General features: G+C 34.6%; 4 protein-coding genes across 6 annotated transcripts in view; 2 read left to right on the top strand and 2 right to left on the bottom strand.

The window, feature by feature from the left end:
- The first annotated feature begins 4,683 nt into the window (after nucleotides 1-4,683).
- LOC123685878 lies at nucleotides 4,684-6,802 on the top strand. Its single transcript, XM_045625742.1, has 2 exons — nucleotides 4,684-4,788; nucleotides 5,406-6,802. The coding sequence occupies exon 2, from the start codon at nucleotides 5,462-5,464 to the stop codon at nucleotides 6,602-6,604; it is 1,143 nt and encodes a 380-aa protein (XP_045481698.1). The 5' UTR covers nucleotides 4,684-4,788; nucleotides 5,406-5,461; the 3' UTR covers nucleotides 6,605-6,802.
- Nucleotides 6,803-10,070: 3,268 nt separating this feature from the next.
- Nucleotides 10,071-12,158, bottom strand: LOC123685864 (high mobility group protein 20A). Its single transcript, XM_045625725.1, has 4 exons — nucleotides 11,790-12,158; nucleotides 11,471-11,733; nucleotides 11,089-11,407; nucleotides 10,071-10,546 (listed from the first exon to the last, which is right to left on the bottom strand). Exons 1-4 carry the CDS (start codon nucleotides 11,965-11,967, stop codon nucleotides 10,404-10,406), a joined length of 903 nt encoding a protein of 300 aa, XP_045481681.1. The 5' UTR covers nucleotides 11,968-12,158; the 3' UTR covers nucleotides 10,071-10,403.
- A 995-nt stretch (nucleotides 12,159-13,153) lies between these two features.
- On the bottom strand, nucleotides 13,154-14,599 carry LOC123685871 (translin-associated protein X). The gene is made up of 4 exons (XM_045625735.1): nucleotides 14,350-14,599; nucleotides 13,908-14,139; nucleotides 13,448-13,854; nucleotides 13,154-13,356 (listed from the first exon to the last, which is right to left on the bottom strand). The coding sequence occupies exons 1-4, from the start codon at nucleotides 14,357-14,359 to the stop codon at nucleotides 13,172-13,174; spliced, it is 834 nt and encodes a 277-aa protein (XP_045481691.1). The 5' UTR covers nucleotides 14,360-14,599; the 3' UTR covers nucleotides 13,154-13,171.
- Nucleotides 14,600-14,608: 9 nt separating this feature from the next.
- LOC123685826 (cAMP-regulated phosphoprotein 21) overlaps nucleotides 14,609-26,929 on the top strand; it is a 78,077-nt gene continuing 65,756 nt past the window's right edge. For 2 of the 3 annotated variants that reach the window (XR_006748359.1, XM_045625704.1), the window contains exon 1: nucleotides 14,609-14,802. The gene's annotated coding sequence lies outside the window, so the exon portion shown is untranslated. The remainder of the gene's footprint in view (nucleotides 14,803-26,929) is intronic. The other variant, XM_045625712.1, reaches the window with a different exon arrangement.

Raw genomic sequence — 26,929 nt, 5'->3', positions numbered from 1 at the left:
ATTGTCAAACACAACACAGACAATTTTTCGATGCGAATAACTCAGTTCAGCTCTTTTATAACAGCAGTATTGAAATTTTGTGAGCAAAATGATACAAAAAAACGAAAACAACAGGTAAGTGTATACCGATGACGAATGCAAAAATCACAGATGGCAAAACAAGGGGGACGCCGACAAAACGTGTAGATAAAGGAAAATAATCAACTTCGGACATAGACGTGCTCGTAGGGGAATAAAAGGGAATCATCTTGAAAGCGATAATAAACTCATAAACCGTAAAAGGGTTCGATTTTTTGTGCCGTGTCGATTTTAAAGAAGAGTAAAAAGAGTGTTGGTTCATTTTATGGAAGAATTTTCGTTCTTCGTCTTTGAGAGAATTCTGAAATTTTATATTTTGGAAATTTTGAGGGGGCTAATTAACCCCAGTACTCCGCTATTTCTACGCCCTCGGTCGAAACCGTTGAACTGATCGATCAACTGGTCTGTCTCAAGTGCATTATTGTTTTTCGAGTTACAAATAGTGCCGGATCAAAATATTTTATGAAAGGTGCTATGAAAAAAAAACTAAAATACCATTTATCTCGGAAACAAAGGAAGCCTATGTTTTGGTATATTATAGGATTTTCTTGATGAAAATGATCTGAGGAATCTGTAATTTTCGTTTGTGGCTCCAATTCAGTTATATTACTAGGTATTACTCATTATTCGAATCGATCAATACTCCAAGAAGAGGATAAATCAGCTCAATAAATTTTTGAGTTTTTGAACTGTCTTTTCCTAAAAATCACGTTCTTATAATCAAAATAACCAATAATAAAAAATCCTGGAAACGGATAAACTTTTCCATTCTCTTTTGCGTCAAAACAATTTGCTTCTGATAATCAATTCATTTACATCAAGCAAACATTGTTGTATTTTATCTGAACAACTAATTAGGGAGCAAATAGGTAGAAAGAGACATCAGCAGTTACATGTACCCTATCACTAATTATCAGTTAATATAAAACTTGGGCAAATATGTAAGATTGTCAATTGTCTCCGTTGTTACAGTTTTATGGCGGCATCAAATCTTTTTTCTCTTATCAATCGCCATATGTTCAATAAAACGCAAATATCACAGTTTCGGTGAAATGGTTACCGAATTATCCATATACAGTATGGCCCCCATAAATCATCCAGAATGTTTCTGTATTCATGAGTTTTACCAAACAACGTCGAGTAAGGTCAATTTGTTATATGGAGAGGTACAATATGATTGAAAAGTCAAATTTTGAGATGATGAGGAGATGAAGTGATTTCACACCCACAAGTGTGAAATCTTATCATCACCCCATCACCTCAAAATTTGGACGGCAATATGAGTAAAATAACACATTTTTGAAGGTGATTGTTGCCTTAATCTATCTTTTTCTTTCAAAATCACTGACGTGAAGAGGACTGTTAGGAGGTTTCAGAGAGCTTGGACCCTTGGAGATCACCTATACAGGGCGATTCACCGGGATGGCCTATTAGAAGTATATGGAATACTAATCATAATCTTGAGCTGGAAATTTGCACATTGGGGTTCGAGACAATGATTTTTCTCCCTGAAATATTTTCAGATCTTTACAACTCCGGTTATACCGGAAATAGACTACTATTTCCTTATTTCAAATAGCACACCCAGAATATCATTGCATGACTGAATTAATAAAAAATATAGGTTCTATTTTGTAAATCTTTAGTATTGATGAATTTAAGTTGTCCAAGTTCATGATCTTCTCATAAACACCCTGTACATTTTTGATCCAAACCGCAAACAGTTTTATAATACTACGTATTTGCAGAATTGAAAATTTTTCGAAAAATGTTTTTTCTGACGAAAAATTCGAAAAAATGCGAGTCCTCATCCCCCACCATTTTTTTCATAAGAATCTCATTAACTCATGAACCGTTGAGTTTTCACCTTAGTTATGGCATATTGCCGAAATTGCCGTCAAAAAAGCTATCTAATGATGCAAATGATATTCTAGGTGTGCCATTTGAAATAAGGAAGTAGTAGTCTGTTTCCGGTATAACCGGAAGTTGTAGAGATCTGAAAATACTTAAAAGAGAAAGATCAATGTCTCAAACTCTAATATGCAATATTTCAGCTCGAAATTTTGATTATTTTTCCATAAACGTCTAATAGGCCATCCCGGTGAATCACCCGCCTGTATATATCTACATACAATGATGTGTTCTCCAAGGGCTCAATTGACGCATAAATAAACAAGTGGACAAAAACTCCCGACTTTCCTCATTTTCTTTCGATATTCGGCTTGATTTCTGATGCAGCCATCGACATATTACAAAACATGAACTGTGAAAGTTTCAGTGCAAGAAGAGGATAAACATTTTCTCACTGAAGGATTTCTCCGATTTATTATTGAAATTGTTCCACAAGATTGATCTTCCTAGCGCGAAAAATGAATCCATTCATTTAATCCAGGCGCCAGGTAGTTTGAGCTGGAAAGTATTTTGGAGTTAATGAAAAGTTTATAAGATACTCAGGATGCCAATACTGAGTTTTCAACTTGAAACTGAAAATAAGTTTCTGAAACACAGGTCCTAAAAACGTAGAAACGTGAAATATTCAAGATAGATTCGCGATTTAGTTCATTAAATGGCAATATCCATATAATTCTTATAATTCATTGAATATTCATCAACGAATTCAATAGAAATAAAGCAGCATTCATGTAAAATTTAGGTTGATCGTTTCACCAGAACCATATACAATATTGCTGTTCTAAGCTTTTTCATTAAATATCAGAAGACACAGAAGTTACGATTTGATAGATTTATTCAAACGGAAATAAAACAACTACCTTATTTAATTTGAAGAAAATATAGATTGTACAGGGTGTCCCAAAATTCGATGCTCACTGAAAGCATCCCAAGAACTATATAACACTTTGAGAAAAAATCCTCAAGGTCCCCCGATCACTTTCTTCGAAATATTAAGGTATCAGAAAGCAGATCACATATATCTTGATTCCTTCTCAAGTTACAGGGTGTTTCTGATCAATTACTGTTTCTGTTCGAAAGATTCGAAAAATTCTAAGACTTTTTTTCAGTAATTTTTGTGGTTGAGTTTGGTTAATATTAGCTTACCTAAGTTTCAAAATAATGGTGGAATGAACATAGACAAAAATCTCTTAATTTTCAATAGACCATCAAATTTCTTCAGATTTCAACCTTATATAGGAGGGCACCACATTTTTTGGACTTCCTCAATGTATTGAATGTCTCAAATTCGTTATTAGTGATGGCATCTTACCAATCTCAGGATCCCTCAGAGAAAATTTCAGAAAAAATGAATGCCATATTTTTGGGCTCGATTTTTGAGAGATTTAATTTGTTGAAAACAGCAACCCTAAAAGTTCAACTGATTTTAAGCTATAAGAGAAAATTGAAAAATAACGTGATATGAGTAGTTCTCATAACTTTATTTATTACTGCGCTGCTATGAGCATCAGTGCCCTATTACCGCCTAGGCCAACATAGGCCATGGCCTAGGGGCGGCACAATTTTAGGGGCGGCAAATTTTTCGGTGAATAAAAAAAAATTCTTCAACTCCTCTACGAAAATGTAGAAATAGCCATCTTCGAAAATTTCGCACATTTTTTCATTACCGATGTATAATTCTTTTGAATAAAAGATAGAAATATTGTTGCATTTTTCACACCCCTCGGTAATCTGAAAATCAAAGGAGCCGCCCTAAAACCGAACAGCAGTCGGCACTGTCGGCGGTTAAGCGCATCAAAGAGAACGTGGAAAACCTATCCTATCGTAAATTGTAATTACTACTAATAAAACACGGATTACTGTCAGGGAAATCAGAGGACTGGCATAATATTTAAAATATGAATGCGGCACGTTTGATGAGTTGCCCTAGTAGGTATTATTTTCAATGGATGCAAGTAACTAGTTAAATTTTTTGCGTGAATTTCGGAATCGGCACTGGCAGCTCGTCAGTCCTATTTTTCCGTCCATGCAATACACTCAGAATCGAGAACTAACCACTATAGAGTTGTCGCCAGTCATTTTTAAACATTACTTGTGCAATTTTTAGTATAAATAAATTTTGTGGGAACTTATCTTCAGATCTACTTGTTCATTCTTTTTTTCGCAATGTCAAGAAAACGTGTCAAGGACGTCTCTACTTTCTGCCATGCCGTTTATTCAATGGAAAAGGTCCATTTGCATCTACCGGATTTAATGATTGGAAAAATCCTATTACTATTGAACAGCACGAGAATTCACAGAATCACAAAAATTGTGTCCTAATTTTACTCCAAAGGCAAAAAGCAGCTGGCCAGGTAGATGCACTTCATGTTAAAGAATACAAGCGGGAAGTACAGTACTGGAGAGAAGTTTTAAAGAGAGTTGTTGCAGCGATCAAGGCATTGGCATCAAGAGGACTTTCATTCAGGGGTTCGACGGAAGTATTTGGTAGTCTACATAATGGCAATTATATGATGCTATTAGAATTTCTAGCTGAATTTGACCCTTTTCTTGCTGATCACATTGAAAAGCACGGAAATCAAGGCAGAGGGAACGTCTCTTACTTGTCATCATCGATTTGTGAAGAAATTATCCAAATTATGGCTACAGAAGTTCTAAAATCAATTGATCAGGAAGTTACAGAAGCCAAATATTATTCAATAAGCGTAGACTCCACACCAGATATAACGCATACCGATCAACTGGCTTTTATTACTCGCTATAATAAAGAAGAATGAAAACCAGTGGAAAGATTTTAAGGTAAGATTGAGAAAAGTTGTATTTTTTTCTTAATGTTTTCTCATTTACCAATACTGAAATGATGTTACTTTCAAAAAATGTTTTTAAGTGTAGCTATTTTATCAATTCCAGTTTATTAGTAAGAGCGATTAATGATCGAAACGTTTGAAATAACAAATTCATTACATATTATAATAATTTTGACATAAAATTGAAAATTTGAATTGATTTATGCAATGTAATTGTTCTTGTCCACGACTATTCTATAATATGCACATATGAATTATAGCAGTGAATAACTTATCAGCATCGTGATAGACTGACTGACAGTAAGATCAACCACCAAGCTATCAGCGCGGTAAAAAAAAAGGCTACTGATGGAATCGATGTCACGTGAAAATTTTGAACTTCATTTTGAGCTTGCAATTTTCAGTGCGAACGCAGAAAATGTTGTCATCGCTTTGGAAACTACTCTAATTTTTGAAAATGCAGATTAATTCGAATTTTACCCAGGAAGTCGTGGATAAAATCTAGTATTCTACTCACACATAATTACTGATATTTACTAGGGTGAGAAATAGTTATCTTTATGAGCTCATTGAATAATTTGGTACTAACTTAGGTAATTTTACTCACAGGATTTATACCAAATCCGGGACACAAGGCTGAAGACCTTTATAACGCTGTTATTAAGATGATGGAGGAGCATAATTTCAATTTTGCGAATTGTAGAGGTCAATCCTATGACAATGCGGCAAATATGTCAGGTATATATAATGGACTGCAAGCAAAAATAAAAGAAATCTCTCCTTTGGCATATTGGATCCCATGCGCGGCTCATTCGCTGAACCTCGTCGGAGAACACGCTGCTGGATCGTGTAAGGCATCTCGGAATTTTTTCTCACTTCTTCAGGATATTTACGTTTTCTTCTCAATCTCGACTGCTCGCTGGGGGATACAAATGAAACATCTGACTGGCCCTTCAGTGAAACGATTATCTACAACTCGCTGGTCGGCGAGATATGAAGCTTGCAACAGCATGAACCAAAATTGGAAAGAAGTTGTCGCAGCTTTGAGTGAAATTGATGAGCGGGACAGGTCTAAGACTGGGAGTGAAGCAAAAGGATTGAAAATCAAGCTAACATCTCTGGAAACCGCAATAATGTTCGCTGTATGGAGTCCAATTTTGGAAAGATTTGATAAAGTGAGCGAAGCAATACAGAAAGTTGGCATTGGTATAGATGAAGTAGTTTTGTATTATGAGTCATTGGTTGATTATATCTTAGGATTAAGAGATCAATTTGATCGATTTGAGGAGAGAGCGAAGATCAATTCTGGATTTGAGAAATATCGAAGTGAAGAAAGAAGAGCCACAACAAGAACTGTTCCTGCTGATGAAACTCGAGTGGGACATACTGCTTTGAGTGGGAGGGAAAACTTCAGAGTAGGGGTTTATCTTGTTATAATTGACTATCTAATAAGAGAATTGAATCAACGTAAAAATTGCTACAAGGGTTTTGCTGCGAAATTCTCCTTTTTATTTAAACTGCAATCGATTAGTTCTGAAGAATTAGGAGTAGCGGTTACTAATCTCATCTCTAGTTTTCCTCAGGATTTAGATGAAAAACTCCACGATGAATGTTTGCACTTCAAATCCTACTTAGCACAGTTAGAACAACCTCCAAAAACTCTACACGAGATGAGTACCTTCATTAGAAGTGATAAAAGCTTAGTGCAAGTGTTTCCCTACATCGATATTACAATTAGAATGTTTTTATGCACTTTTGCAACGAACTGTTCAGCAGAGAGGTCGTTTTCAGCATTGAAGCGAATTTGATCCTATTTGCGATCTAGCATGTCTCAAGAGCGTTTGAATTCTCTGGCCGTTTTGTGCATTGAAGCTGAATTGTTGAAAAAATTAGACTTCGAAGCTGTGTTGCAACAATTTGCGGAAAAGAAGGCAAGAAGAAAACCATTATTAGTTTGATTATGAAAGCTGTAATTTTTTACTATGAAATATAACTCTGAAACATTAGATTGTTTTATTTCCAGATAGAAAATTGTCTTTATCAACTTCTGCGAAAATCACGTATTTAAAAAATTTGAATTTTTAAAATTCTCTTTACTCATAGGGGCGGCAAATTGTTTTTGGCCTAGGGGCGGAAAAGAGTTTAATCCGGCCCTGATGAGCATGAAACAAAAACATTATCTAAGTTCACAGATCATCATAGATAGGCACCTGGTTAATTTGCCGTGTGAAATTGAAATTTTTGATGATTATTATAAAAAGCAATTTGTTACAGCAATTTTGATAGTTCATGTTGGCGTTATGGGCCTCGAGCCACACTCTAGTGCGGCCCTGGTGGGTTTTATCACAGATTACTCTGTGGTTTTATAGTGGCCGCCGCATTACAGCAGAGTTACCCCTCCACGATGGAGTGGGAGCTGGGAAGGTGTAATGGGCAGAAATCACTGGATTGCCAAACTGAAGATTCCACCAGTGATCTCGGGATGAAACACCGCAATCCCTAGAGAAAGAGCGCACCTTTAATTTGGCGCCACAAAGACTAACCAAAACGCCATTTGAGTATATCTATCAGTAATGTATAATCCTTTCTACTAAGTCATTCAATAAATTCCGGCCTAGGCGCTGTCCAAAGCGACCAAAATCTCAAACATTAGCTGGGAAGTTTATAGCATCCGATTTTGGCATGGTATATTCTAGCATGCTATATATTGTTCATGAATTATCTTGACGAAGGAAAACCATCAACAGTGAATACTACATAACGTTATTGTATTGATTCAGTTCAGAAATTAAGAAAAGCAAGTCAAAAAGAAATGCAGAAGAAGATCATATGTACTCTTTCTCCAAGAAAATGCTCCTTGTCACAAATCGATGAAAACCATGGTCTAATCGAACACAGCTTATTCTCCAGATCTGGCCCCCAGTGATTACACTGGCTTTTTGCAAATCTTGAAAAAATATCCCAGGAAAAGAGATTTGGCTTTTATGAAGAAATGATTACAAAGATTGAAGCTTACTTCGAAAGCAAAGACGAATCATCCCACAGCAAAGGTGTTGAAAGGTAAGGAGTGTTGGTGTACCTAGGTACATGTATTTTTAAATCTTGAGAAAATTGTCTTTACTGGTTAGGCCTAGGACTTATTATAAATCCTTCCTTCATACAATCAGTTACATAAATGATAAGTATTTCTCAATGTTTTTTTTATTATTTTTGCTAGCAATTCATGAAAGACTTTCCAAATTAATTTATTTCAAAAATTATGTCTGTTTAACTGTAATGTCTTGATTACAATTTGAAGTGTGTGCTACTTTGATTAAAAAAAGAAGGTTTGTGACAAATTCGACCCTTAAATATAACCATTATAAAAAATTTAATTTATAATTTTTAAAGTTGGTAATAATTTAAATGACCCTGTGTAAGAATACCACCGATATTATATCTGATGTCAAATGTTCACTCATTCGAGTTTCAATCTGCCTGCCAATTAGTAGATACTTGACAGATATTAACAATATCAAAAACAAGGCATAAGTTGAATTTGTCAGAATGTACAAAAACATAATATCCAATTAAGAGCTGAACAGTTTGCCAAACCTCAATTAATATGTAACAAATATTGTAACATGCACTTGAAAACAATGTATCAATCAAAAATGGTTGTGTCAATATTCTAGGAATTGTGAAGTAATTAGAAATTTGACAATATACAGGGTGGCCACTTTTTCAATGGGATTGTATTGGTAACTTTTAAACCATACGAGTTAGAAGGTCGGTCAAATGGAGAAAAAGTTGCATTCATAGGAGCATTGTCAAGAAGTTTAAACGAATCGAGATTATCAGGGCCGGTTATCATAGGAAAAGTAAATTCTGTCATTTTGATTTTTCTTTTTTTCCGACTTTATTTCAAATATTATCAACAAATGTTTCAGGAATTTTTTATTCGACAGTAAATTATCCTCAATTTGACGTAATCAGATTTCGTATCCAACGTTCACCCTCAACCTCATTATTTTCAATACGGACCTGCATATTTGATGACATTTTTTTAAATAACTTTTAACGCTGAATTCAACGATATATCATACGATGTCATTCAAAGTTGATTTTCAGGTGATTTTGACCCCTATCCAAATTTCATTGGGTCGGATCTGTATTAAATTCAGGTACTTTTAGTTTAATTAACAACATGCAATACATTTCGATAAGAAAATCAACTAACTCATCTTGAATTAAATGGAACTATTAGAATCGAAGCAAGAAACAAGTAAATATTATTTACATATTTCAGTTCATACTAATTGAACGGAACTATCATTTAATCAAAGATAAATCAAATTTTTATTCGAAAGTAACTACCTAAATGAAATTTAATGATATCCCAAAAATAAAATTTATGATACTACGAACCCGAGATTTTTCGCGAGAAGACTGAGAATGTATTGGAAGGTATTCAAGGAGATGAAATACGCAAATGTATAAGAAGTATGGGTTCCAGAACCTTAAAGTGCATTTTACAAAATGATGGGCATTTCGAACAATTACTTCATTAATTTTCATTTACTTCTGAATAGTCATTTGATTTTTCTTTGATTAAATGATAGTTCCGTTTAATTAGTATGAACTGAAATATGTAAATAATTTTTACTTGTTTCTTGCTTTGATCCTAATATGTCCCATTCAGTTCAAGATGAGTAAGTTGATTTTCTTATCGAAATGTATTGCATGTTGTTAATTAAACTGAAGTTACCTAAATGTAATACAGATCCGACCCAAAGAAATTCGGATGAGGGTCAAAATCCCCTAAAAATCAACATTGAATGACATCGTATGATATATCGTTGAATCCAGCCTTCAAAGTTATTTAAAAAAATGTCATAAAATATGCAGGTCCGTATTGAAAATAATGAGGTTGAGGGTGAACGTTGGATACAAAATCTGATTACATCATATTGAGGATAATTTACTGTCGAATAAAAAATTCCTGAAACATTTGTTGATAATATTTGAAATAAAGTGGGAAAAAAAGAAAAATCAAAATGAAAGAATTTACTTTTCTTATGATATCTCAATAACCGGCCCTGATAATCACAATTTGTTTGAACTGCTTGATAATGCTTCTATGCATGCAACTCCATTTGACCGACCTTCTAACTTTTATGGTTTAAAAGTTACCAATACATCCCATTGAAAAAGTGGCCATCCTGTATATTGTTTAATTTATAGTGAAAGCATTTGGAGAACATTTATAATTTTTGGTAGAATCATAGTCCATAATAATGTTTAATATGAAAAATGGTCTTTATTGAAATACATGGAAGAAAAACAACCTGAGGAGGATTCTAGTGACTTCAACTCAACCTCATTGCATTATTTTAAGAACATAGCTATGAAACATCAAATAGAAGCTCATCAATTACTAATAATTCTAAAAACTTCAAAACCAGTATGGAAATAATAATATAAAACCTACTGACATGTACACCAACTATATAACTTCCTATTTACAAATCATTCTCAAAACTTTATCAGAAAGAAAACTGTAGTGTTAATAATAATTCAGTACTGTCTTTTTATTTTTCTCCTCCGCTTGGAAGGTTTTTCACCCTGTCATCCGTTAAAATCCAACCTTGCGACAACATCCCGAACAGTCTGCAAGAGGTTTGCATCATTGGTATTATTCTCCAATAAGATGGAATGTAAATTTGTCATGTAAGCATCTATGCTTTGAATTGTTGGCTTATCTTTGATACCTGAAATGAAAATCTTTTTAATGAATTACATATGGGTAAATTTCCGGAAATCAATCTGTCTTAATAAAATACACAATTCAAAATTGTATGATATCTTTAATTCAATTATCAGTATTATTATTATTATTATAATTATAATTATAAATGATGAGGACCTTGCATATAAAAATGCAAAATCAGATATCATCTATATTAAATGTCAAGCAAGATCTGAAACAAGGTTTCTTTTCTCACCAACGTTATACAACTTCAACTGTTCGGACATTTACACATAGATTCAAAAGTTTTACATCACCTTATTCTCATAGGAAGGAATTTTTTTTGTTTATCACTGTTTTTATTTCTAAATTGTCACATAGTTTTTGCATGAAATGAATCGTAGAATGGTAAGTGAGATTGACCGTACTCTAAAATTGTGGTTCTCATTGAAAAAGGCCATGCTTAAAGGTTTATGGCTATGAATTGATGTGACGTATCTTAAACATGGAATCTATATCTCCTGACCAATTCTCTTCATGACAGACCATGGATTTTTAAATTACCTGGTAATTTAACTGCAGAAAATCCTGAAGTTAGTGTTGTACGAATGTGATCTAAATGTTTCTGTAATGCACAGTTATTTTTATCCTGTTGTGACATCTCATTTTCCAATTTAGTGATTGCAGATTTCATATTTTCAATATGCTTCTGTAAGACAGCATTTTGTTGTTCAAGATCAGTATTTGCCTTCCTCAATTGTCTCAATTCTGCATCTCTAGTCTTGTTATGATCCAAAAACTCTTCAGTAAATATGGGAATATCGAAATTGTTGAAATCCAACTCATTGTTTTCTTTGGGTAAAATTACAGGATTCGGTTGAACCTGCAAACATTCAAAAGCTCTATAACTGACATTTTGTTAACTTAATAAAGCTTATATTATTACCTTAGGTTCATCTCGGTTTTCTTTCAATTTTTTTTCATTTTGTTGTGCTGTGAAAAGTTTATAAGCTTCCGTTTGTTTATAGGCATTATATTCTTTAGTATATCTTTCTCTATCTTGTTCAGCAGCGTCTAAGTACTGTTGCTTTTTTTCTACAGGTAAATTGCTCCATTCACTGGCTAAAAGTTTAGTGATTTCAGCAAAAGACGAGTTTGGATTTTCAGTTCTGACAGCTTCTCGACGGTCGTTCAAGAATCTAACATAGCCTTAAATTTTAATAATTATTATATATCGAACACGAACAACATTAATATTACCATACCAGTCAATGGTTGTCTGGGTGCTGTGCTATCTTTCGGCTTTTTACGTTTTTTTCCTTTATTTTTATTACCTTGTACCACGGAATTTTCAGAACTGTCGGGTACCTTATCCTCTAATTTCGTTTCAGTATTCAGAGAATTTTGTAACTCGATAGTGGGTTCTTGAGGAGTTATATCCATTCCAATTTTAATTATTAGTAAGAAGATAAATTATTGTTGATTTTTTATTGATAATTAGAGCAAAACTTTTCAAGGATATCTGTGTTTAGTTTAATCGATGAAATTTGGTTAGGATACAAAATACATAGAGTAAAGAGTCTTATTTTATCTCTTCAAGAGTAGTGGACTTGATCTTAAATATTATAAAATTGCAATCCATATTACAAGTATACATCGCTTGGAAACTCTTTTCTCTTCTTTGCATATTTGATAGTTTCTGCGAATTCTACAGAATCCTAGGTATTCTAAAGAATTCGCATAGCACTTGAGAATAAATTTATCTATAGATAGAAAAAAGGACCCTGATTTCTTTTGTAAGAACTGATCTCAAAATATTGTAATCCTTATGCAATGCTCAAAGCTTTATCTATCAGAATTTCATGGGGTTTCTTTATGAGCCTCAGAAAGTATCTATTGACAGTGAGCTAAAGTTTAGCAGCTATTGAGAAATTTAGGCTCTGTAGTGAAGAGAAAGCAGTAAACTTGAACTGAACACATGAAAAGTAGTTTGTCAAAATACACCTTGAGAAAGGTGAAACAAATCATCATTAGGTCTTAGTCAATTTATTTTTACAAATTCAAAAAAAAATATAAAAAAAATTCTTTTATGACAAGCAAATTATAATATGTTATGATAATAATAATAAATACTTATTTGATCATTGTTTAATGATGTTTATTTATATAAGCAGGAATACATACAGGTGATGATCACCCAACACAGTATCCACTATTTGGAAACTCAAAGTGTGCTTAATTGCAAAACAAAAATATATAGATAAACATATATAATGAAAAAGAATGAATAAAAAAGGAAAACCAAAATATAGTGAGACAATAATAAAAAAAAAGAACAATGATATATATTGAAACAGCAATGAAAATGATCACAAAAAAAAAATCTCACTGACTCAAATACATCCTTTTGAGTCTCTGCTTGATTGAATCTTGACTCATATGGAACAAATCTATATCACCTAAATAGTTACAGCATCGCATCATCCTGCAGAGAGGTGAATTCATCGCGCTATTAGTTTTGCGAAAGGGAATATGGAACAATTCGCTATTTCTGAGGGGACGGCATGGAACATGGAAAGTTATGGAGGAAAGGTTCATTCAGTAATGTAATGGTTCAATAAAAAAGACATCAATTAATCAGTCTTTATTAATAAAATCCTTCATCGTCTTCATTCAAATCTTGTTGGTTATCCAACACAGAAACTAACATATGTTTAGGTATTTCACTTCCTCTAATTCTCAAATTGTAACATACCAACTCCATTTTTGCCAGACTCTGCTTCAAAGTATAAACTTTTCGTCCAATTTCCTTCTGCCCATGTGTGATAGTCCCTACAAAATAAACATATTTAATCAATATTGAAAGCTATTCTCATATGATTTAAAAAATCTAATATAATGAAATTTATTTATTTATACCAACCCAAAAATCCTGCATTAATGTATCTAACACAATCACATAGTTTGAAACAATCCTCAACATTCCCTATGCCTAGATTATTGATGCATCTTCTCATTAATTCTCCAGTAAAATCGGCTATACCCAAGATAAAATCATTATGAGAAAAGTGAAGAACAATTTCACCTTTTTCTTCATCTTCATAAGTAAAGTTCTTATTAATTACTTCCCAAGACTCGATGAAACCATTTTTTAAGTATTGAAAGAAAACCATTGCTTCAATAAACTCTTGCATTCCATTTGTATATGCTTTTTGATACAAATAAGGATCTAATCCATGTAGTTCAAGGGCAATTTGCTTGAAATTTGTCTGCACCAAATTATTTAATCTAGATTCTACATCAATAAAAACTGCTTGTTTTTTATCATCCCTAAAAAACAATATTTGAATATAATGTACTCACTTATAAGAACAAATGCTTACATATCTGTATTTGTGCTATGTAGAGCAAAAATAATTCTTTTACTTTCTATAGTAATGTCTCTACTCAATTTAACAATTCTTTCATATCGATCATGCTTTGTATCTAATTCTTTCGAAAATTCTTTGAACATTTTGAATACTCTATTATTTTCATCAATATTTGATAGAACTTCCTTAGCCTTATCTCCAACAGAAGCATTGCTGGATCTTCCATATTTCTTATTTTGGTATCCTGAAAATTTGTCATTGATAAACTTTTTTTAAAATAGCTATAATCAGAAATATTATTGGATGTAATAAATATATTTTCTAAGCAATAAAAAAATCATATGAATTAACTTTGGTAGCTTGTCCTAGTTAATTTCTTGAATAAAATAATATTTTATTGAATTGTTAAACACAGCATTATTTAATATTTTCGATAGTAATAGACTGTTCTTACTTTTAGACATAATTGAAGTAAGTAATTTTCAGAAGTAATAATAAACACTTATTCAGTAACAAATCAACTGTATGGAATACACTTATTTTGTCAAATCGTGTTTGTTTGGATTTATTGACAATCTCCGGAAATCGAATATTATTCGATTTGAACTACAGCTGTAAGGACTACGGATATTGCAGGACACTACAGTTTTATCAGGATTTGACAAATCAAAAATCAAATACTTCAAATTCAGACATTGCAGTCATTTGCAGACTATTTTTGGTTAGATATCACAAGTTAATGTAAAATCAATTTTGAACAAATGTTTTGATGCGATTTCGATTATGACGTTGTGATGCCTTTTCGGAAATCAAAACTATTTTATTTTTTCTGCTTATCCTGAAGTGATTGTGTTGTCTAGCATATTTGATTTTCGATAATTTGTGCTCTCTTGTTTAATAAATTCAGGTAAGAATATTACCTATATGCAATTATAAATGTTTATTGTTATAGCTGATATTCAAGATGAGGTATTTTATCTTTTATCTGGTTATATATTTTTGATCTGATCAAATAGGAGATGGAAGAATGTAAGGAAGAAAAATTTAGTTAATTTTTTGATTGTATTTACCTATTAGTATCAGAAATGATTTCAAACAATGTTATCTTTTTTCATGGAAGGTGAAAATTTGTCAGAAATTACAGTCTACAATAATATCTTTTTACTTTATCATATCATTGAATTCTGAAGTTGTAGTCCTTTATTTGATTACAAATAGGCGTATATGAATAAGGATTTGAAATGTTTATTTACGTTATTTTCCGTATTCATATTTTTGGAGTGCCTCCAGCAATATGAATTTTCGTTAAAATTGGAGTGAAAGATATAAATTTAGGAAAAATTATGAATCACATCAGGAGAGAGAGACATTTCAGCGATTGCTATCGTCTACTGTACGCGTGTTTTTTTTATTATTAAATATTGGTCATCATTATTTTCAACCTGGAAAAATTAATTTCGATCGGTATTTAGGTGAGATGCAGAGAGACGTGCGTGCGCGTCTGACACAGTTTCCAGCGATCCCGCAAATTTTGGTGGATCGAACAGGACGGATCCTCAGGTTACTGACCTATCCCGACCTCACCAATATTGTTTGCACAATAAATGCAGCTTCATTATTTCCTCAACGCAAAAAAAATATATAATATAATGTAAAAAAGATTGATGGGTATCCTGCGGCGGGTTTCGAATCCTCCGTTATTGGTTTCGAAATTCAAATAAAAATGTCAAAAATTCACATCTCCGAAACTATACAGACCGGCAAAATTCGTGGAAAGCGCAAAATCTCAACGAATTTTGTGGTTCATTTTTTCTTGAACCCATTGGCTTATTTGAGCAATTTTGTTTCAATTGTAGCTTGTGGTTTTGATTCATCGGGAACATAACTGTTTAAATTCTCAGTTACTGCATTGTTATACACAGTGATGAACAAAATTAATGGAACACCCTTTGACAGACGAGAATGTTCACGAAAACTTAGAGATTGCCTCATCTTCTCTGAACATTTTTATTTTTTAGTAATCAGGTTGATAGCTTAATTTCGAGAGAAATTACAGCACTTTTAATGATTTGAGTCTTGGTTTGAGTGCACTGCATTTTTTTATTGTATTAAAGAATAGCAATAATTAACTTGATGTTATTTATATTTTTTCATATATCATATATATCTCTTCCGTCGGCTAGCAACTTCAACTTGCACTGGCACCAAGGTCTGTAGGTGTAGATACACAGGCTGCCTCGTAACTTAGGTTGAAGAGTGGGGTAACGCGTCATCCGGTGTCTGTCAAGGTCTATAAAGTGACTGTATCGCCATTGGGCATCATTGACAGACAATTTATCGTAGCTATTTTATGATTGAAGATATTGAAGACTATTTTGGATATACTACGAACGATATACGCGATCAAACTGTTATTTATTTGAATGTGTAAACCGAGTGACGTTAAGAATGGTTGAGGCTGATTGGTTGAAAGTTACGAGATAACCTGTCTAAATCTATAGACCTTGCACTGGCACGTACGCTGTGTTCCTTCCACAAGTTTCGTGTAGAAGCCATAAAACACGTCAATTTGCGCGTTCCTATTCAGTTTAATAGATCACAACAGCTGTACTATCCTTCGTATTACAGCTGCGTTAGACACGGGTTGTTTTCTGCTGTAGGTTTTCACATATGCCTACTTATGCGTTTCCTCCCTGGCGCACACACCGGACTCATCAGTGTGACTTTAGTATATTTGTGTGTGCCGTGTCACAGACGCTTGGGGAATTTATTATTATCGGGAGCTGCCGGGACTCGAACCCGGCACCTTGTCGCATCTCGGTGAGTGAGTCTACACTCTTAACCTCTAGCCCACCGATGGCTGTGTTTATTGTTGCTATGTGGAGCTTAATGAGAAGCCGCCACATGACTCCCTCCTCAGTGACGGAGAAACGGAACTTATGCGTTTTACGAGGTCATCGGTGCAGCCGGGTGATTGCCGCCTAATCAGAGCTGCACCTCGCGGCATCGTGCGGACGGTGAATGGCGCCTATTCAGGTCCGCTATACCGCGGCAGACCAAGGAGCACGTATTGCACGTCATGGAAATGGGCGTCTAGAGTTTCGTTGGGAATTGCAGATATATGGGAGCTACGCATCAACCTTCTGCTTTCCAGGACACATCGTTAAGACGGCCATCGCCATCACGTCGGGGTCACCAATGTAGCATTTCACATATGCCTACTTCTGCGTTTCGTCCCTGGCACACACACCGGACTCATCAGTGTTATTTGGTATATTTGTGTGTGCCGTGTCACAGACGCTTGGGGAATTTATTATTATCGGGAGCCGACGGGACTCGAACCCGGCACCTTGTCGCATCTCGGTGAGTGAGTCTACACTCTTAACTTCTAGCCCACCGAGTGCTGTGTTTATTGTTGCTATGTGGAGCTTTATGAGAAGCCGCCACACTGCGTACTGCTCCTGTGCTCCAATATACGACTCACCATTAGGAATAGTGGTTGACAAAATACGGTACCACACCATGCCATCCTGTCGTGCCTTAATATGCGCCGGGGTTACAGAGATTAAGCCCCGTCGCTCATGACCCCATTAGTCTACATCAAGCAAATATCTGGAATAACAGTCAGTGTTCAAATGGCCAAGAAGATACATTTGTACTTCATAGCAAACCAACCTCACGAAATGAAATTAAGGATTTGACTGACAGGAGCAAATAGACACGTCTTTAGAAGACAAAACATAATCCCAAACCGAAAATCATTTCACTTAAGCCGATGAGGATAAAGTACCTATCTAATCTAGCAACGAGACGTGAACCATCGGCTTTGAATTTAGAAGAGGAAGCGAATCATAGTATTCGTACTGCGTGGGTACCAGAATCAAAGGCTTCTTCTATGGCTGCACGAGTAGGAACAACACTTGACCAGTTATTAAAACATGGAATGACCCTTTTTGAATGCAGCCGTAATTGGGGTACGGGTACTTACTTGGAAGCTGTTTACAACTTCGATCCTCGACTTAATTTCCACCAATCACAAACCCCTCAATTTTGAAAAACAAATGGTTTCTAGATAGTTGGAAAAACTAGTCGGCAGATTTTTCGAGTTTACCCGCGGCAAAACTTGACAGCTGTTCCCATGAAATAAACACTTTTATAGGTACTATAGTATGTTTTTAATAGCATAAGACCTTTTTATGACCATGTTTAATAGGTTTAGTACAAAGAGTATATACGAGTATATTGTTAATTCCCTAACTCGGATATATTGACTTATCTGGCAGTCTCACTAATGCATTTTTTATACCACAACCATTGAACTAGAAATGATAGTGTTTTATTGAAATTTTAACGGATTCCGTTAAATTCTGCCTAAAACCAGAATTATATTTTTCTTTTCTTATTCCAATTGCAATTGAAGCACATTCACATTCAATTGTATCGGGTGTCCCAAATTCGTTGTATAGTGAGGAAATTTATGAACCACTTTGAGCTAAAAAAAAAATGAATGTCACATTTTCTAAGGGGTTCTGAGATCCCCTTACTAGAGAACTAATTTGGGAGACCCGATACAACACAGCACAGACAATTTTTCGATGCGAATAACTCAGTTCAGGTCTTCAACAACTTTAGTGCAGTATTGAAATTGTGTGACTGAAATACAAAAAACCGACAAAGACACGAGGTAAATGTATACAGATGACGAATGCAAAAATCACTAATGGCAAAACAAGGGGCGACAATGCTGAAGGTCATAAATATACAATTTTTTGCTTGCACCCTACTTTTGCATCAGCCCTTGCTCGCGGATAACTTCACACCTGTACGTCAACAAGTATATTTCAATTAATGTGAAAACCATCAGGGCCTGCGCGACTGATTTTGGGGTCTGAAGCAAAACATTTTTTGACGCCCCTGCTGAAAAAGCTTAAATAACAGCTTGACCACCCTTATAACCCCGTCCCAAAAGAAGTAGCACTTGCTCCGATAATAATACAGAACTTCCCTCTTCCGATGAAGAATTTTGCAATCGAGTGCAAAAAAAAATAATTCTAGTGAATGAAGAATATTGAAATGTTTCAAGATATATTAATATTGAAACGAAGCTTTTCCTAGATTTTCGAATCAAATAAAACAGAACAAATACTTAATCATAAGTCAAAAATATCAAAATACACATATTATAATATCGTAAACATAAAAATATCCAATTTCCACATAACACTGCGCACGATCGAAGAAGGACTACCAATCATACCACAAGATATAAAGGGCGATAAGGCCAGTAGGGTATGCAAAGTTTCAGTATTACTTCGAAAACTAATCGGGATTACAATTACAAACATGTGTCCCGTTTAGTAAATGTGGTTTTGAGATTTTTATTGAAGGAAATGTTGACAAACCCAGCAGACCGTAACAACCTTATGTTGTTTTTGAAAATCAAAGAGGACATATGAATAGGTGGTTAGCAAATTCTGCCGAATTGCCGCCGATCAAATAGAGGCGCCTGAAACAGTCACTTCACTGTTTCACCCCTAAAGCCGGGCCTGAAAACCATAAGTATTCGTCGATTGTTTTGCAAAGGTTTTCCAACAAGTTCGAACTCTGCCACTTTTCAATAATTCGGGTTCTGTATACCGCACAAAACTTCTGGAGACTTATCGTTTCCGAGAAAGTCGAAAATCCTTTCCGGGAATCGGCAGATCTGGGTCACCAGGTTAGCCGTGTTTCAACTGTTTCCCGTAGCTGGAATTATCGACTCCTCTCATGAACGACGAGTGCGTTGGTGCACATTGGGGAGGTGTATTGTTTCTGACGGTTCCTGGAATTTTAAAGCCTGACATTTCTCGGAATGCTGAGATGGCATATTATGCAACGCGTTTTGTAATTATGTGTCGAAATAACCCTTATGGTGGATTTATGCCTAAGAACTAAGGACTAAGAACTATGAACTAAGAACTAAACCTAAGAATTCAGTGGCGTTTATGCATTCTCTTGTTAGTTCTTAGTTAAGGCATGCGCACGTGCTCGAACTACTTTCTATTTGTTCTATACTTTGATGTTTGACGTTGATAATTATTGTGAAAAAATTAAATTAAATTTTTTCAAATACACCTAATACTTTTCATCGATAAACACGAATAAAAAACATAAAATGATAAAAACTGGTACTCGTTAATATTGAAATTCTATGCGGCGCACGTGCACTTCTATATTTTACCTGAGCCCTTAGGTCCTAGTTAACAGTTGGCAGGGCCCCTGCAAGGGACGTCAACGCCCGCGTGCGGAACATATTTTGGCGCCCCTTAAAGGGGGGAGGTGGAGAAAAGTACTACTGTATAATCGGAAATTTTTTTTGAAGTTTTGTTGAGAATTTAGTGTAGAATGGTTGAAAATCTATCAGCAACCTTCATTGCCTTAAGAACTTTATGGCGTTATTTGTAACATGATACATTTCAAATGTGTTTCAAAACTTAAGCTGTATTCTTCTATAAATTATTCATAAAGGCATAAACATTTAATTAGGATCAATCCAGAAATTGAATGGATGTTTTTCTAGATTTGGCTGCTGCAAATTCTTTTATATTATCAATCAATCAATTTTATCGAGTATCTCTTGCTCTATATCTAAGATTGCCAATCCAGAAAATCTTTCTTAAGACATGGTGGACTTTAAATAGTTTTAAAAAAATTTTAATTCAGTGAATGATCTCTCACCAGAAGCAACAGACACAGGACACAGGTAAAGTGAGAAGAATTCTTGAGGCAATAATAAGATTCGGTAGAGAAGAAGTTAGATTATTTTCAAAAATATATTGTAGAATTTCAAGAGGATTTTCGCTTCAGATAATGAAAACAATCTTAGGGCTTTTATCTCGTTGAATAAATCATTTTCTTTCAAGTCAGTCTCTTTTTTTCCTGTCATCAGTTAGCTTTTGTTGAAGAGCATGACAGCATTTCCACCATTAATAGATTGTGCTCTCACGTTCTTGAGCCAACATGTTGGAGTTCGATTAACAGGGTTAGGACTATTGAAATCAGTCGACCAATTTGGACTGAGTCAACGTTTCGTCTATATATAGGGTGTTTTTTTTCGAGGTATATAACTTTAAGATGGCATTACTGTTCAAGATGGCTACCGATTTAACAGCTATTTTCAGTTTGGTTTGGCAATTCATCACGAATAGACTCACGATTGAACAACGCTTGAAAATAGTGCAATTTTATTTCGAAAATAATGGTTCTGTGCGGAATACGTATCGCGCTATATTTTGTTCAGCGATGAAGCGCACTTCTGGTTGAATGGCTACGTCAACAAACAAAACTGCCGCATTTGGAGTGAAGCTAATCCTCAAGTGTATGTCGAAACACCGTTACATCCAGAAAAACTGACTTTTTAGTGCGCTTTATGGGCTGGTGGAATCATTGGTCCCTACTTCTTCAAAAACGATGATGGCCGGAACGTTACAGTCAATGCTGATCAGTATAGAGCCATGATTACTAACTTTTTCATTCCTGAATTGAACAACCATGATGTCCAGGAGCTGTGGTTCCAACAAGACGGCGCAACATGTCACACAGCTCGTGCCACAATCGATTTATTGGAAGACACGTTTGGTGACCAGCTAATTTCACCTTTTGGACCTATGAATTGGCCTCCAAGATCTTGTGATTTAACACCGCTAGACTACTTTCTGTGGGGCTATGTAAAGTCATTGGTCTATGCGGATAAGCCACAAACCCTTGACCATTTGGAAGACAACATTCGCCGTGTTATTGCCGATATATGGCCACAAATGTTGGAAAAAGTCATCGAAAATTGGACGTCCAGATTGGACTACATCCGAGCCAGCCGTGGTGGTCATATGCCAGAAATCATATTTAAAATGTAATGCCACAAGATTATCTTGCGGATAAATAAAATTCATGTCAATCGAATAATCCATCGTTGTTTTATTGCAATTTAAAGTTCTATAGCTCTAAAAAAACACCCTTTATTGAGACTTTATCAAGGCAAGTTTTTTTAGTATTTATGCCATTCTGTTTTAGTTTTCATACATTTAAGAAAGTGTTAATGTATATTTCCAATATTCCGTGACTCAGATTAATTCATCTGTATTCGACTAAATGAACTTGCCTTGTTAAAGTCTGAATATATAGACGAAACGTGGGCTTAGTCCGAATTGATCGACTTATTTTAATAGTCCTAACCCTGTAAATGGAACATCAACATTACTGTCAACGTTTCTCATGAAGAAAAAGTACGAGTCGAATTGGCTGGAAATTTACTATGTCTGATGATAAGTAACTGATGTCTTGATCACATGTCTTCTTGAGCACAATATTATCTATCGGAAAATTTTTGAGATATAGGGATTTGAAGATGCGGAGGTAGGGTTATTACTTACTTTTAGAACAGCTATAATGAGGCGATTATTATGGTATAGTAAATCCAAAGTCACCTGGAGCAAGCCAGAATGTTTTGAACGAAGGTTATCCTAGTTTCCAGCATTTCAGTAGGAGCCAGGTGTTTATTGCCTAACCATACTTAAATAAATCCTGGTATTATAGCGTATCTTCTCTGGTCCCAGAATGTTTAGGTTTGGTTGTTTATATTGGCTTATATACTTCACGCACCACCGTATGTCGATTTGGTTTCAAATTTATTATCAAGCAGGGCCAGCAGGGAATTTATTGTCTTACCAGTCTTTTTGAAAAGATCCCAGCCCAGTATGCTAGTTGATCGTCATGTGAAATAGTATGTGTCGATTTGGTCACTTTCATTGCCGAAAAATAGTACATATGCTACAGCGTGGCAATCTGATAGCTCTTATTAATGGTACTTGTACTCATCTCCATAACTGGTTTCGGAAGTTTTTAAAGGTCTTTAAAGAACATTTAATTAAACACCGAAGATTCTACAGTCATCAAGAAAAAGAGAGAGTTTTTTAATAATATCGAGGTAAAATTCTGTGACACATCTTAAAAAACTTATTTTGCGATCAAATCTATTCTGGAGGAATACCTCCAGTTGATTTTTAAATCGGTAATGGTACTTCAAGTTTTCAAAAAAAGGATTTCGCATCATACCACAAAAGGAATGATTTTCGGTGAAATACGAAAAGCACTAGGTCAAATGATTTTGAAATAGTCACCACTGCAAAAAGATGCATTCGTACTTAATTGTGAATTTTAGTTTTGCGCAATTCCAGACAATTTTTTCAGTTTTATTTTTTCTTATTCATTTATTTCTCCTTTTTATTCCTTCTATTTATTATATTGCTTTTATAAACCGCCTGAGACTTTGAACAGAGGATAAAACTCTGTATTGCTAATCTTTTGAACATTTAATTAGGTGGAATGTGTTTTTTTCAATTTTGTTTTGCATTTTTCCACTGAAAAAAAAATTTGATTCGTTATTTGTCTCTCCACGAATACTCCAAAGATGCCCAGGATCATAACCATTCTAAGCATAAAACTCTTCATATCTCCACGAATATTCATTTTAATGCAAAAATGGAGAAGACAAAATATTACCAGTTTTCAACGGAAAATTAGATTCTGTAAAGAAAAATGTATAATCCCTATTCAAAAAATTGAACCTTGCAATGACCTCGAAGTCAAACTTCGAGGTCACATTTCATGTCTGCATTCCATCTCTCCCGAAAACTGAAAAACTTTCACTTGAAACATTTTTGGATTCTGTTTCTTTCCTTGGAGTTATTTCAGTGATATTTTTAGATGGGTCACCCTGTATTTGACAAACATTCCGATTCGGCAAGGTTGAAAAGATACAGATTGTTGAAAATCCATAAGAAAATGTAATTTTTTTTGTTGTATCTCGCGAATAGAATCGAAGGAAATTATTTTCGGAATTCAGTTTTTTGTGATGTGATGAATATTTTCCGATCATAAAATTTCATCAAAGTCCGGACAAAAAAAAATCTGAAAAAATGTAAAGGAAAAAAGTGTTTCTTTTGATCTCAGGAATCTTCGGTTGAAATATAGTACAAGTCGAAGGCTCGCCCTGTATAATAATTCCAGTGAAAATTTAGTGAATTAGAGAAAATTATGTATAATAACCGTACATAAGTCTCTTTCTAACACTCGTTCATTCAAAAACTCACCATAAATAATACCCATTCCTTCAGCCCTTGTATTATAAATAACTATTCTTCCATCATTTATTCTCCATCAGGAAATGAAAGAACTGGACAAAATACCGCATTTAATGTCTCAGTAGGAAAGGAGAAGCGGAAAGGGACCGAAAAATCTGATGAATGATAATAAATCATTTATCGCTGACCCACATTTTCCTCTGTTCCCCAGTTGTGGATGATTTGTTTCTGGGAACAGTTCGATGTTGTGGTATGTTTTGCCGAAAACGATAATTGACATTTCTCGCTAGAAACTGGCGCCGACTGGCTCCAAGAATTTAGAATTTTCCGGGAAATCGACTCGGGGAAGCTGTGCAGGATCGCATCATTCGTTTATTACACCTTTGTTGGGCATGGCGTTCTTTTCGGCATGGCGAAATACAAGAAGAATACGAACAAAAATCAACCAATAAATTCGTGAACACAAAACCGACGGAGTTGAGAAATTGGTTTTTGATATGAACTATACTAACTGACGAAGAAACTGAAGGAGCTGTTTAAATTTAATTTTTTTTTTGGCAAAACATTGATAGTATATCAAGGAGTAAACAATTGAAATTTGGAGAAAAAAAACGAACGGTTTACAATTTTTATTTAATAAATTTGTAAATGTGTTTATCCGCCGCGATTATCTCTACACTTCCCAACACGTTTCGGCATTGATGCAATAAGATGGTCTGTTTCTTCTTAAGGGTGTTCAATACCTTGTTCATACCACTGCTATTTCAGTGCTAATCAACTGTATTTTTGAATTCCAAAATACAGGTCCGATTCATTTCATTTTTTGAGTGAACAATAACGTGATAGTGAACTTGAACGTGTCGTCTCGATTTTCAGAAAAAAATCGATAGTATTCTGTAAATTGAACTTTGAAATTAAACACATTCTTTAAATGACTATTCAGCTTTAGAGAGACTTCTCATTTCAAGTAAATCAACGTTAAATGTTCAGAAATATTATGAGTTTTGAATTGGTGCAAACATTTTTTAAAAATTGCTTGATTTGCTCTAGTTATTGATGTTTTTCAAATAGAACTATGCTTTTTGGAACGGCTCCCAAAGGTTTACGCCTTTTTGTAGCATAAACCAATGGAATCATGAACTGTATTTTATGGCTCAAAATGAATGACACTCTTATGATTTACGAGGGTAGGGTTTCTCTGGTTGGCTAAAATTGTGAACATTACTAGTTCATGTCAATATTGCAATGAGAAATAGGGATAGATAGAAAACTTCTAATGAAATCATTGTTAAAATTACAAACCATAATGTTCATAAAAATATGTATGCCAGCTGATTCTATTCGTAATGATGTCTAGAGAAATACATTTTGAGCGTTTAGTAGCATAAAGAAAATTTCAAAAGTCATAAAGAAATTAACATGAAAAAAAAGTATTTAGATTTTTGCCTAAATATGAAAAATTATTAATATTTGAGAAATCTGAAAAAAAATTCTCAAAAAAAAATTTCTTTAAAAACTCCCTATTCCCGAAACTCCATCTACAATATTTATCGTTTTAATTCAACGCTAAAAATAGACAATTCTTTCTCCCTGGCGTCGTCTAACCTTTCTTCGGCTATCATGTGCACCCAAGGAGAATCGAGATTCATCAGAAAAAACGACCTGATGCTATTCCACATTCCAATGTTGAGGTTCTCTGCACCTCTGTAATCGTTGCCGGCGATGCTCAACCGTCAGAGGTAACACAAGATGGGGTCGATAATGCTGCAGTCCAAAAAACCTTATCCGGTGGTAAACCGTTCGAACAGTTACAGGATGGCCTTGTACTCCTAACCACTCATCATCCAAAAATCGAGTTGTCGCAAATCGGTCTCTAATGGCCATAAGTCTTAGACGTCGATCTTGAACTTCATTTGTGCCCTTTCGACGTCCGGTGCCTACTCTTTTTCGATTTTGGGCATTATCAAACCACGCTTGACAACATCTCATAACAGTAGTTGGATTTCTGTTCGTACGGTTAGCGATTTCTCGAAATGACAACCTCGCTTCCCATAATAATAATTCGATCTCTTTCAAATTCACTTAGCTGGCAATAAATTCCGTATACACGTGCTCTAGGCATTTTAACAACAACTAAAAATCGACTTTGGATCTCCTCCAACAGCTGGTTTGTTGTAAAATTTAAAAAACTTGCAAAAAACGACTACAATATTCAAGTTACAAAAATTGTTTACATGAAAAAACATTCCCGACTTTTTCTCCAAATTCAATCATTTACTGCGTGCTGTACTATCTATGTTCTATCAAAAAAAAAATCAAAATTTAAACAGTTTCTTCTGAGTCTACAAAAAATAACAGGTACTAACATTTGAAATTAACCGGTAACCATTTTCATAGATTCAAGTGCCATGTCCTTTCTGGTGCACTTGTGTGTTTTGAAGTGTGAAAATGATAATCCAGAAAGTATCACATGATCAAATAGCTGTCGGACTTTCGCCTCATCATTCTTCTCGCGGAGTAGACATTTTTTTTATTCAAGACTAAATTAAAAAATTCCATACCACCAGCAGGTCGCTCTCTATTGATTTTCCCACGAGATTGCCAAGCGAAAACGATTATTTTTCCGTCCGCTCGAAACTTGAAGGCTACTGTTGGAAATTAGCTCACGTGATACCCCTGAACTTTCGAAATGTTATCGAAATATGAATAACTACGTCATTAGCCCTACCTCACCGCTGTTTCTTGGAAATGTGATGCCACGAAAGAAAACATTGTCGTGGAAAGTTGGAGACGTTAAGGTTAGGTGTAAAAGAACCATAGAAAAATCAACATGTGAAATTATAAAATTCCTCACGAATGAGACAAAATGAAATCTTTATGTTTTTCAAATATGAACGATACAATTTGAAATGGTTA

The sequence above is a fragment of the Harmonia axyridis genome, chromosome 1, assembly GCF_914767665.1.
Source record: "Harmonia axyridis chromosome 1, icHarAxyr1.1, whole genome shotgun sequence".
In the NCBI taxonomy this organism is placed as follows: domain Eukaryota; kingdom Metazoa; phylum Arthropoda; class Insecta; order Coleoptera; family Coccinellidae; genus Harmonia; species Harmonia axyridis.
This window is presented reverse-complemented; position numbering and strand designations above follow the sequence as displayed.

Bases quoted from the DNA above. Each gene is read 5' to 3' on its own strand.
- LOC123685864 (XM_045625725.1), bottom strand. From the start codon at position 11,967: ATGGATATAACTCCTCAAGAACCCACTATCGAGTTACAAAATTCTCTG. The intron at 11,408-11,470 runs GTAATAATATAA...GAATGTTTGCAG, and splicing joins AAAACCGAGATGAACCTAAG to GTTCAACCGAATCCTGTAAT. The intron at 10,547-11,088 runs GTAATTTAAAAA...TTTTCATTTCAG, and splicing joins TTCTGCAGTTAAATTACCAG to GTATCAAAGATAAGCCAACA.
- LOC123685871 (XM_045625735.1), bottom strand. The intron at 13,855-13,907 runs GTAAGCATTTGT...ATTGTTTTTTAG, and splicing joins CATAGCACAAATACAGATAT to GGATGATAAAAAACAAGCAG. The intron at 13,357-13,447 runs GTTGGTATAAAT...TTTATTTTGTAG, and splicing joins CATTAATGCAGGATTTTTGG to GGACTATCACACATGGGCAG.
- LOC123685878 (XM_045625742.1), top strand. From the start codon at position 5,462: ATGATGGAGGAGCATAATTTCAATTTTGCGAATTGTAGAGGTCAATCC.